This window comes from Neopelma chrysocephalum, unplaced genomic scaffold (assembly GCF_003984885.1).
Source record: "Neopelma chrysocephalum unplaced genomic scaffold, ASM398488v2 Primary Assembly neopelma1_23, whole genome shotgun sequence".
Lineage (NCBI taxonomy): Eukaryota > Metazoa > Chordata > Aves > Passeriformes > Pipridae > Neopelma > Neopelma chrysocephalum.
In genome coordinates, this window is record NW_020897691.1 from 31,929,018 (window position 1) to 31,940,499 (window position 11,482).

Sequence of the window (11,482 nt, forward strand, 5' to 3'; positions counted from 1 at the left end):
TATCTTCCTTCAATTTCTTAATGTTTTTTGAAACAAGGTTCCAAAGATTATTCAGAATTCTCTGACTTGACTTATGGCTTCTCAAGGTGCTGGTGTGCTTCTAGCCCTCACATTTCTAGGGCAATTTCACATCTTATAATGATTTTTTTTCTTCAATTGTTCATTTTCAATATTTTCTGTCTCCATCCATTGTTTTGCTCCGACTACATCAGCAAAAATTATTTGCTTGCTTTGCTGACTTACGCAACAGTCCAGCATTGCACTATATAACTTGAGATCTTTGTGTAACTTCTTTGGCTTGTACAGCAGAGTGGTGCTAAACTTTCATAGGCACTGAATACTGCGCTAAGAGATGACTCAATAGTGAAGGAAAGGGCAGTTACAGTTAAAAATCCCACTGTGAAAATGACAGTGTATCTTATACATGCCATGTCATAGGAGAAAAGTCATCAACACTGTATTCTTCCTCCCTCTTCGGATATGATAAGAATATTCTGCAAAAATAGACTTTCTAGATTATTTCATTCCCAAAGCTCAAGAAGTAAAACCAAGGCAAAGTATTTGATTTTTTAGATCTTTTTTCTCTGTAATGAGAAACACAGTGGTGCATAGGCTGAAAAAGGATTATAATATTTAATATATTCTGTAGTTCTTCAGACCTGTTGGGGAAAGAATTAGTAATGTATCTATATATCTGGTAAAAATATCTCAGTGACCTCATACTCACATTTGTGTAAACATCACCTCATCAGTTCCAGATACTTATACAGGAAACAAATCTGAATGCTCCTCTAGTGTTCTATACTTAGGCAGGTCAGCCGGCATATGTCTGGTCTGTAAATACCCAGTTTTACTTGGGTCTTTATTTTAAGGCTTCCCTCTTAAGAGTTTGCTGTAAATGTGCCCTCAGCATTTGCTTGTGTGCCTTTTTCAAAGTAACTTGCCCCTCGGGGTTCCCATTAAAAGCTTTATTAAACAAAAAACAAATACAAAGAAGAACTGAACTGATTGCTAAAGGCTTAGTTGGGGTTGAATTACCAAATATTGTCATAATAGTCCTGAACTGATGAAGTGAGTATCAAATTATTTTTCATTGCTGTCAGTCACTGTGGTATGTGACCATAGTTTGCTATAGTTTGTCCCCAACCCTGTCTTGCTAACGGGTTTCTAAAACCAAAATTCTCTTTCAGACTTTTCCTGATAATACTGCCTAATGGACTCTAGCACGTGGAACACATTTCTCACTTTATAGCTGGGGGAGATGTGTGATTATAGTGGCATAATAAATTGTGTGTTGTCTGGTGGAACAGCACAACAGTTGCAATTCCTTTGAATACATAGCCCTGAATGCCACATGCTTAACTTTTCAGTTATGAAGTAAAATAAGGAGGGAGTGTAGTAAAAGAAGGTACATGTTGTACTAAATGCAAAAAATAGCAACATTTATAACTTGAGCATTTAGTTAACCATTTTTATATTTTTAAAATATATATCCCCTGCAATAGATTTCAAGCAACTACGTATATATGAACTGCATCAAATAAAGGAAAAATAGAAAGTTTTTAAAAATGGGAAAACCACAATGGTTTAATACTACAAGTCCTCTAGAGAGACAGCATATAATGATTTAGTAGATATAAAACTGCCTATGTTACAGGATTCTTTAGCAGTATTATTAGCAGGTTTACTACAAAGGTACAGATTGAAACCACTTTGGCTTTATGCAGTCTACCTTTACAATGAAAGGAAGCAAGTCAGGTATTCATAACTGTATTGCTGCCTCTGGAGGTATGAATACTGATGACCAACCTTCCCCAAGTGATTTGCTTAAAGTTCTAATGCATGCAGGCATTAGCAGAACATGGATTTGAATCATCAGTCACTCCTTATGCAGTCACTACACCAACTTTCTCCAACAGCTGTCTGATTTTGTTTGCATTCAAATACTATACATATATTATTGGGCTGTTGTATTTTTTCTTTCTTTTTTTTCGTTAAATGCAGATAATGAGATTCCATGTGCAGATTCAGACAGTGTTCTTTCAGCCACATTAATGGAAACAAGGAATCAAGAGGGCTTAAGTTATTTGGTATTAGTCAAAGAAGGCAAACAAGATCAAGGAAGCATCAATTCTACTGAACTTTCTTAAGTTTGGTTCCCCCAGAGAAAGAAGAGAAAAACTCTTCCAGAGAAGACAGAAGCAAAGGAAAATATTCTGCACATCATCATACTTACAGAGGTGTTTAAAAAAAGCCCCAAAAACTTTTTAATAAAGCTACCAGAAAATATAATAAGATACTGAATGATGTGCACCAGAATAAGACAACAATTATGTATCCTTTGATTTTCTACATATTATGGTTTGGGTGCTTCACAGGAGATAGTTTAAGGTAATAAAACATGTATCAGACAGTAAGTGATTTTACTGTGGTATTTATTAAACTTATGCAATCACATATGCCTCAGGTACAGGCAGTCCTTCAAAAAAAGGGAGCACTGGTATGTTGTTTCAAAGAGCAGACCAGCTTGTTCATGAAAAAAACCAAACAGTTGAAGTCTAGCTTCACTGTGCACAAGCAAGATTTTAAAAACTGAAAAAAGCATAAATGCTGAGCTTCAAATCAGAAAGCAATCAGTGAAGGTTGTCCACTGCTGCAGATGGTCTGCTTCACTATTTAATTTAAACAAATGCTCGCAATCATCTTGCATATTAAGTTGCACAGCAAACGGTCTGTGAATCTGGACAGTTCTGTTTTCTTACATTTCTTTTACTTTCCCTTTTTAATGTTCATCATCCTCACTTATTTTTTATGAGACTGGGTGAAGGGAGATACTTTTCCTCGATGTGTTTGGAGATCAACTCAAAGTATATAATAAAATTAAGTCTAAATCATTACTGAATAAAAACAGGAATAAGCTTTTTGGAACCTTTCGTCATGAGCAGTAGTTGGCAAATTATGCAGAGCTATTCACTGACATCTTTCAGGAAGCTAGAAACATGCTATGATTTTATGCAAATATTTGATAATATGGCACACTGGAGATTAGTAATGGCACTATCTGATGTCAGAATGTATATATTTTCAAGATGCAACTCCACTGAAATCAAGCTTCAAAAATTTCTTAAATGGAGATTCAACACAGAGAAACAAGAAATTTGGACTTTGACCATTTTACTCAAATGAAATAGAAATTAAGGTATTTTGAATTAGGATTCTTCAAATCCCTGACAAAGCCCATTGAAGCATTTTGTAATTATAAATAGATTTGCTAATAACAACAATTGCAACACTTTGCTATTCTTACCAGACTGTGAGCAAGAGATAAAAAAAATAAATACTGTATTATGTTTTCTTCCTCTTCAAGTGCTTCTTGATTGGTTGTACAGCCATTCCTTCCACTTCAATAATATGAAATTACTGATGTTTACTAAGCTGTAGCATGTGTGAGCCAGAAACTAGGAGGATCCCAGTTCCTTGTCACCACACCTGGATGTCTTCACATGTGTGTGTAATTTCACTTAACTAATGAAGACTGATCAGTCAGCAAGCCAAACAAAGGTTTGGGAAAACAATGGGACTTCATTTGATATCTTTTTTTTTAGCAGGAAAAACCTTCAATCCTGCTAAAATTTTGTCTAGGTAACATCTTTCACAGTCCTCACGAGTACATGTGGTGTGACATCCCAAGTTGATTCAGTTTTGTGTAGGTCTGCATTGGAAAAGGATCATGGAAGAGCCTAACTAACATGTAAACTGGGTTAGTGGGCAAGGTGAGCATTGGTAACAGACAGCAGTCAGGAGTAATGTCCTTCAGGTGTAGTGACAAATATCCAAACTGGTACAGAAAGAAAATTTTTGTTTTGTTCACATCTTGTAAGTGTTACAAGACGAGGCTAGTTTTAGTGAAGGATTTACCACATCATGATGAGAAAGAAAGTGTCAAGTCTAATAATACACTGCTAATAAGTGAAATCTAAGGATATTGGCCAGTGACCTATGTCTTTGGTGCATAGTATGAAAAATGTATTGGACTGGATAAACCCCAAATTTATCAATCCAAATCTAAGGATCCTGATCTATAACTTGCTGAATTCAGTGGAAGACACAATACCTAACCTTCCTCATAACTGAGTCATGATCAGTGATACAGTGTGATCATGAGCATGGCCCTGCTCATGCACCGGTGATAACTCCATTGTCCCTCTCTCATTTTCTTGCCTTAAAGAAGTAAGTATGCAAATGCAACTTTTCTACTGAGTTATAGTAAGGTTGAATTTGATTCAGAGCAAAAGAGCGAAAAGTAAAATAATCTTGAAGACACCTTCCCCCCACCCCTCCTTCTTTCCTTCCAAACTCTACCTCCTCCTCCCCCAGCAGTGCAGGGAGATGGGGAATGCAGGTTAGGATCAGCTGTTGTTTCTGCTACTGCTCTGGAAGAGGAGTCCTTCCCCTGCTCCCGTGGGGTCCTTTCTACTGGTGACAGTCCTTCACAGACCTCTCTGGTGTGAGTCCATCCCACAGGCAACAGTTCTTCCCAAACAGCTGTCCCATGGGTCACTCCTCCATGGGGTACAGTCCTTCATGAATGAGCTGTACCAGTGTGGGTTCCTCACAATGGCCACAAGTCCTACCTGGGAAAAACCTACTCCACCATGGGCTTCTTTCTCCATGGGTTGCAGGTCCTCAGCAGGACCCTGCTCCATCTTGGGCCTCCCACAGGGTCACAGCCTCCTTTGGATATCCACCTGCTCCAGCATGGGCTTCTTCATGGGCTGCAGGTGGGTCTCTGCACCCTGATGGTCCTCCATGGGCTGCAGGGGCACAGTTGCAACACCATGGTCTGCACCACGGGCTGCAGGGGCCTTAGCTCTGGTGCCTGGAGCACCCCCTCCTTCTGCACTGACCTTGGTGTCTGCATTGTTGTTCACATATTCTCACTCTGCTCTTCCCTGGCTGGAATTTTTCACCACACAATAACTTTCTGTTCTTAAATATGTTATCACAGAGGTGTTACTATCACTCCTGTTTGGCTCAGCCTTGGTCAGCAGCAGGAAGCCCATCCTGGAGCCAGCCAGTATTGACTCCACCAGACAGGTGAAGCTTCTAGTAGCTTTTAACAGAAACCAACCCTGTAGCCCCCCCACCGCTACTAAAACCCAACCACAGAAACCCACTACAGCAGGGAAATGGATAATACCTGGCCCGTGTTTGTCTCTGACTGTTAGTACCTCCTCCTGTGGCAGATCAAGGAAGAGAGTCAAGAAATCCTTGAGTTCAAGTGTCTTGACTTTCAAGGTTATAGGTTTTAAGTAAGTATATATGGGTTTAAGGGTAGTAATGTCATTTAAAAGAAATATGTGTTTAGAGGAGAAAAGAATCCTGACACATCAGAAAGGCTGTATGTAAGATAAGGGTACAAGTGAAGCAGTTGTTGTGACTGCACTTCTGAGAGAACTCGTCTTCGAGTATAAAGGCAATAACTTGCATTCTTAGTTACTTCCTTTAAGGTGTACAGTGAGACTGAGTCTAGGTTGTGATGTCCATGTAGTAAGAGAAAATCTTTCTATATTCCCTTGTAAGTCAGAGGAAGCCTCCTAAATAAGAGGAGATATCTGTCCTAGGAAGATTCCCTCTGCAAGAGCTACAGTAACCAGAAAGTGATGTCTGAACTTTGAATCATAAATGAACAAGGGTCAGCCATTCCAAAACATTCTGAACAAAAGCATCATTCTCAGGTTAGTATAAGGCACATGAACCCAAACTTCAGCTGCTGTAAATCAGTTAAATACATTAAGCTAAGTTGGTGTAGAGCAGTAGGGAAATGCCTCCAAGTCTTTACCTTAGATTTGGCCTGAGACAGGTAGACCTATGCCCAGCCAGTTCCTGAACAAAAGATGGCTAATTTCCTTAAGTCTTCTCCTCTTCATTTTATTGCTGAGCACCACACTATATGGCATGAAATACCTCTTTGGTTAATTCAAAGTATTTGGCTGGTTGTGTCCCCTCCCAAACTCTTGTGCACCCTCAGTCTATTCACCGGGGAAGGAGTGCAGTGTGAAATAGAGAAGGCTTTGACTTTATACAGGCACTTTTCAGCAAGAACTAAAATATTACTCTGTTATTAGTATTGTTTTGGTTGCAAACTTAAAACACAACACAAGGCAAGCTGCTATGAAGAAAATAAACTCCAACCCAGCACAGTCTCTAACCTGCCAGGGAAGAGGAGATGTGTGCTCTCAAGTGCTGATCAGGGGATGCCCCAGGTGAGTCTCTGGGCCACAGCCAGTTACTGTCTCAGGTTCTTCTATTTTCCTTGATGCCAGCACAGGCAATTGGGGAGATCACTGAGCCGCAATGGTAAGCATGCTGCACACATGATACCACACACACAACCCATGAGTGCTGGGCTCTCAAATGACAATGGCTGAGCTCTGAGCTGTGCTTGGACAGACATGGACATATTGTGTGTCTTTAGTGGGATTATTTAGTCCTGCAACTGCAGACTTGACATTCATATGAACAGATGAAAAATATTCTGCTTCTACCTATGATTAGTATTTACTACAACCTCACACAAATGCTGTGGTGATTAACTAATATTTGTAAATTATTTTGTAAATGTGAGGGCAGATGCTACTTCTTTACTAAGGCAGCATTTTCAGTGGCATCAATTCTACGTCTTCTATCTTCATGTCCCTTGGTCTACAGCAGGTGGTAACACCCAACAGTCAGTGCACTTCTGTTTTTCAGGGTTGCTTGGAGGGGCTTTTCGGCTGGTCATCAGTCACATACTGATGACCAGATCTATCCAAAATATGTGTACCTCATGCTTTCCATTTGGGACCATGATCAAGACCCTACAAAGGAAAAAAAATGTTTTATGACAAAAATATTGAGTCCTTACTGGATCAAAGATAAAATTACAGAAAGTCTGTGTGTGTATCTGCTGCTGACAGATAAGCCAGGCTTTATTGGGATTCACTCACTCATCCCCATGTGCCATAGAGGAAGTGCTCAGCAGTTCAACATGAGCAATAGAAACATGGCTGTTGAGAGCTCTGAAGGGAAAACTGATACAGCTTGAAAAGATGATTTGTTGAGATATGAAAGGCAAAAGATATGATTGCTTGTATCACATTGGACTGATAAATTTGAGTCTTCCAGATGGTTTCTTTGTCTTTTTATATTTTACATTCAGGTCTCATCTTCTCTGGGAGACATTATTGTCAGTCATTCAATGGCATGATCGCAACATTTCAGAAACTTAAAAATGACCATCAGAAGGGCAAAAGGTTGTGCAGCTACACTGCTAACACAAGTTTTTTCTATTAATCTATTACCTGCAGAAACTAAGTAGTGAGAACAAGAAAGGCAAGAACTAAGTTCGCCTCAGCTTAACTTATCTGAGAATCTCAAGCCAGGGCCCAGGGTTGAACCTAAACTTGGTTTTCCTCAGATTTCCTGGTACCCTATATAACAGAGATTAGTAACATCCTCTAGATCACAAGGGCCCTCAAAATTTGGTTCCTTCACCGCTTGTGTAGAAGTACACAAAAATCCTTACAGCAGTGTCACTGTACCCTTGCTTCCCATGGCTGTTTTTCAGCAGGGAAAGTTTTACCATCTCTTTGACTTGACTAATGGCTCCAGGTTATTTCCTCCTTTAATTTTTCTTGACATCTGTGGCATGCTGTCTGTGATGGTTTGAGTCCTCAGTTGTGGCTTTACTGAAGATAACTGGGTGAAATTGATCCTCTGTAAGTCAGGTTTAGGACTACGCATTTTAATAATAACTGTGAGAGCAAACTTTGTTCTAAATTCAAATTTACCTCTTTCTACACAAAGCTGATATTAATTCAGCTATAACAGACCTGAAAATAGGTGTTACAGAAAAGAATATCTGTAACATAGCCCTGGCAGGTCTGTTAATGATTGAAAAGTTCTAATTCACCTTCATTTCTTTTAATTCATTCTTGAAAATTTTTGTTACACACACACTCTGAAGTGAGTTGCAGGAGCTTCCATATCAGGTGGCTTTTTTAAATGATCATGGCTCTATTTATAATGACGCTTGGCAACTCTAACTGACATTATGTTTTAACTCTAAAAAATAAGCAGAAATGCAGGTTATCAAAGCCAAATGAAGATACCAAAATATTGTCATTATTGCCACTGACATGACTGATACTGCTGTATAAAATAACCTTTATTATAATGTGTTAACTTCTTTGTGTGACATCTTCCATTTGCAGGACATTCATCACTGCCTTCTATCTTTTACAGCAAGAACAGAATGGTAAAATAGCCACTCTCTGTTTGATTATTAATCCCTTTGCAACACTGTTGACATAGCTGTATTTTCTTTTTGGAATAGAAAAGAATAGAATCATTTAGGTCGAAAAAGACTTCCAAGATCGTTGAGTCCAACCATTAACCCAGCACTGCCAAGTCCACCACTAAACCATGTCCCTAAGTCACACATCTACACATCTTTTAAATACCTCCAGGGATGGTGACTCCATCACTTTCCTGGGAAGCCTGTTCCAATGCTTGACAACCCTTTTTGAGAGAAATTTTCCCTAAAATCTAATCTAAACCTCCTCTGGTGCAACTTGTGGCTGTTTCCTCTCATCCTGTAACTCGTTACTTGGGAGAAGAGTTTGACTCCCATATTTTTGCAACTTCCTTTCAGGTAGTTGTAGAGAGTGATCAGGTTCTTCTTGAGCCTCCTTTTCTCCAGGCTAAACAACCTGAGTTCCCCCAGCTGCTGCTCAAAAACTTCTGCTCCAGACATTTCACCAGTTCTGATGCCCTCCGCAAAATCACAGAATCATTAAGATTGGACACATGCTGTCGACCAGCACCTCATACCATTGGCCTTGGCCCACTGATCCAGCCTTTCTGGATCCTTCTGCAGAGCCTTCCTGCCTTCCAGCAGATCAACACTCCCACCCAACTTGGTGTCGTCTGCAAACTGACTGAGGAAGAGCTCAATCCCCTCATCCACATCATTGATAAAGATGTTAAACAGGGCTGGCTCCAGGCTGAAGCCTGGGGAACATCACTGGTGACTGGCTGCCAGTTTGATGTGGACCGTTCACTGCCACACTGTGGTTCCAGCCACCCAGCCAGTTTTTTACCTAGTGAACAGAGCACCCATTCAAGCTGTGAGAAGCCAGATTGTCCAGGATAATGCTGTGGAAAACTGTGTCAAAGGCTTTACTAAAGTCCAGGTAGACAACAGCTACTGCTTTTCCCTCATCCACTAAGTGGGACATATTGCCATAGAAGGAGATCGGGTTGTCAAGCAGGACCTGCCTTTTGTAAACCCACGCTACCTGAGCCTGATCCTCTGGTTGTCCTGCACATGCCATGTGATGGCACTCAAGGTGATCTGCTTCATTCAGATCTTTTCTTCAAGGAGTTCTTTCTGGAATGCCTACCTCTCTATATAGACATGAATTTCTGGGGAAATTTTTACTAAAACCTCTCTAGCATTTTTTAATTCAATTTTATATTATGAGTAAAATATTTGATCTTGATGGAAGCAATATAAGATAAAGTGTTGACAAAGTGACTAGAGCTGCAAATGCCCTTTTATTGCCGTGTTTGGTCAGTTGGGCTTTGGCTCAGATCACAGAGTCCTGCAACTCCAAAGTAGAATATATGTTTCTGAGAAATGAAAAGCAATAAAAGATACATGAGCAATAAGATGGCTTTAAAGAACCAAGCCTATATGCAATGAGGTTGGACTGTAAATAAAAACTTTTGACAGTTACTCTAAGGACTATGTAGAAGAAAAATTGCAAATTCTTCTCTGATCTACACGTCTTTTTTTAAATTGCAAGACTGGTAAGTGTCAAAGCAAAATAATAAAGTGGCCTTGGAAATACACAACCAAAGAGGGTAAACAAAATCAAATACAAGTGCCCTCTTAAACACAGGGTTTGCATTTTCTTAGCTGAATAAACTTTCTACCTTGACACTCAGGGCTCTCAGTGAAGTGGAGGTCATGGCTAGTGACAACTGGGAGCTGTTCCTGGAGGCTTTCTTGCCTTTTTAGGTTATGAGGGTCTCTGCATGTTTAGGATAATATGATTGACAGCTCCACTCCGGCCCCAATTAGCACCCTATAATTTATTAGCTTCTGCTTTCAGATTATGCGCTAACTTCACAAATATTTAAACCACGGAAACAGCAGCTATCAAGTGTCTCTTTCCTGATCCAGCTCACTTGGACTGTAGTTAAATACAAGGAGGGAGCTGTGCAGGTCTGTCAAGAGCGAATAATCATTTGTGTCTGTGTACAACTGGGGCTGTTGCAGTTCTTTAAGACTCAGCTTCTGGAAAAAGCGGTTGTTCCACTGGATCAGGGATTAGGGGTTAGGGCTTGGTTCCTGTCAAAGAGGAATGATGCAGGATTGAGACCAATGTGCTGGCTATTCCTGAGAAGGTCTGTGTTTGGCCAGTTCTGTTTATTATGTAAAGACCAATTCCATGCAAATAACATTGGGAAGTTTGTGTCCCTCCTAATGCTGTTTCTTTGCTCCTTGCTGCTGGAGTGTGGGGCCAGAGTACTAAGTGCAGAACATGAGAGAGTGGGTGAGGCAGGAGAACAGAGACAGGATGAGATGCACAGTCAGGGCTGGGGCCAGAAGTCAAGGAGAGAAGAAGCAAAGAAGCTGGGGAAGCGTGATGAAGAAGGAAGGCATCTTGCATCTGTACCTGGGCCAGATAGGGCAGAAGGAAATGTGCCATGCAGCAGGGAGACGGGGAGATGGAGCACACTCAATAATGTTCAGTGTGGTATTACATCTCCTAATGAGACAGCACTCCTGTCGAGTGTTTATCCTGTCTTTAACATGAATGAATAAGCAACTGACACATACCTAAAGAAATACTCCAGTCCTCGGCCCGACTGTACTTTTGTGGGCTGCAGCTGAGCATAGCAAATGGAAGTGCCTACACATGAGAGTCAGTCCCAGGGGCATGCACACCTGCACGCTGCACCCCTGCACCCTGCACAGCACCCCTGTACTCCTGCACTCCTGCATACCTGCACTCCTGCACAGGCTTGTCCAGCACCTTCCCTTTCTTTTGTAGGACCTGATACAGAGAGGGTAAAGGCAGGAGGATGGGGACGTGGCACCCACCCTGGTACCTCTCTGCTACAAATTGCACTCATGGGCTTGATGCACATTATTCATCAATTATGCCTGGCTAAGGAGGCAGTAGAAGGTGCACTGCAAAGGCAGCTCCTCCTTTATGATTAGAGATGGACATGAACAGTTCATACTGAGCCACTTGTCAGTACAGTCAGTTTAGATAAGTGTTACCATGCTGGGAATTAATTAAGAATCTGGTTCCCAAAGCTGTAGTTCCAAGCCTTTTCTTTTCTTTTCTTTTCTTTTCTTTTCTTTTCTTTTCTTTTCTTTTCTTTTCTTTTCTTTTCTTTTCTTTTCTTTTCTTTTCTTTTCTTT

The 11,482-nt window shown here is 40.5% G+C and overlaps 2 protein-coding genes across 3 annotated transcripts in view; one reads left to right on the top strand and one right to left on the bottom strand.

Annotated features, from left to right (window-relative positions):
• ROS1 (ROS proto-oncogene 1, receptor tyrosine kinase) overlaps positions 1–3,366 on the top strand; it is a 73,355-nt gene extending 69,989 nt beyond the window's left edge. For both annotated transcript variants that reach the window (XM_027692612.1, XM_027692621.1), the window contains one exon: positions 2,005–3,366. In XM_027692612.1, the coding sequence (XP_027548413.1) occupies positions 2,005–2,150 (146 nt within the window). In that variant the 3' untranslated portion in view covers positions 2,151–3,366. The remainder of the gene's footprint in view (positions 1–2,004) is intronic.
• A 2,861-nt stretch (positions 3,367–6,227) lies between these two features.
• The window catches only part of VGLL2 (vestigial like family member 2), a 20,402-nt gene continuing 15,147 nt past the window's right edge, over positions 6,228–11,482 (bottom strand). Inside the window, exon 5 of the transcript XR_003535731.1 lies at positions 6,228–6,238. The gene's annotated coding sequence lies outside the window, so the exon portion shown is untranslated. The remainder of the gene's footprint in view (positions 6,239–11,482) is intronic.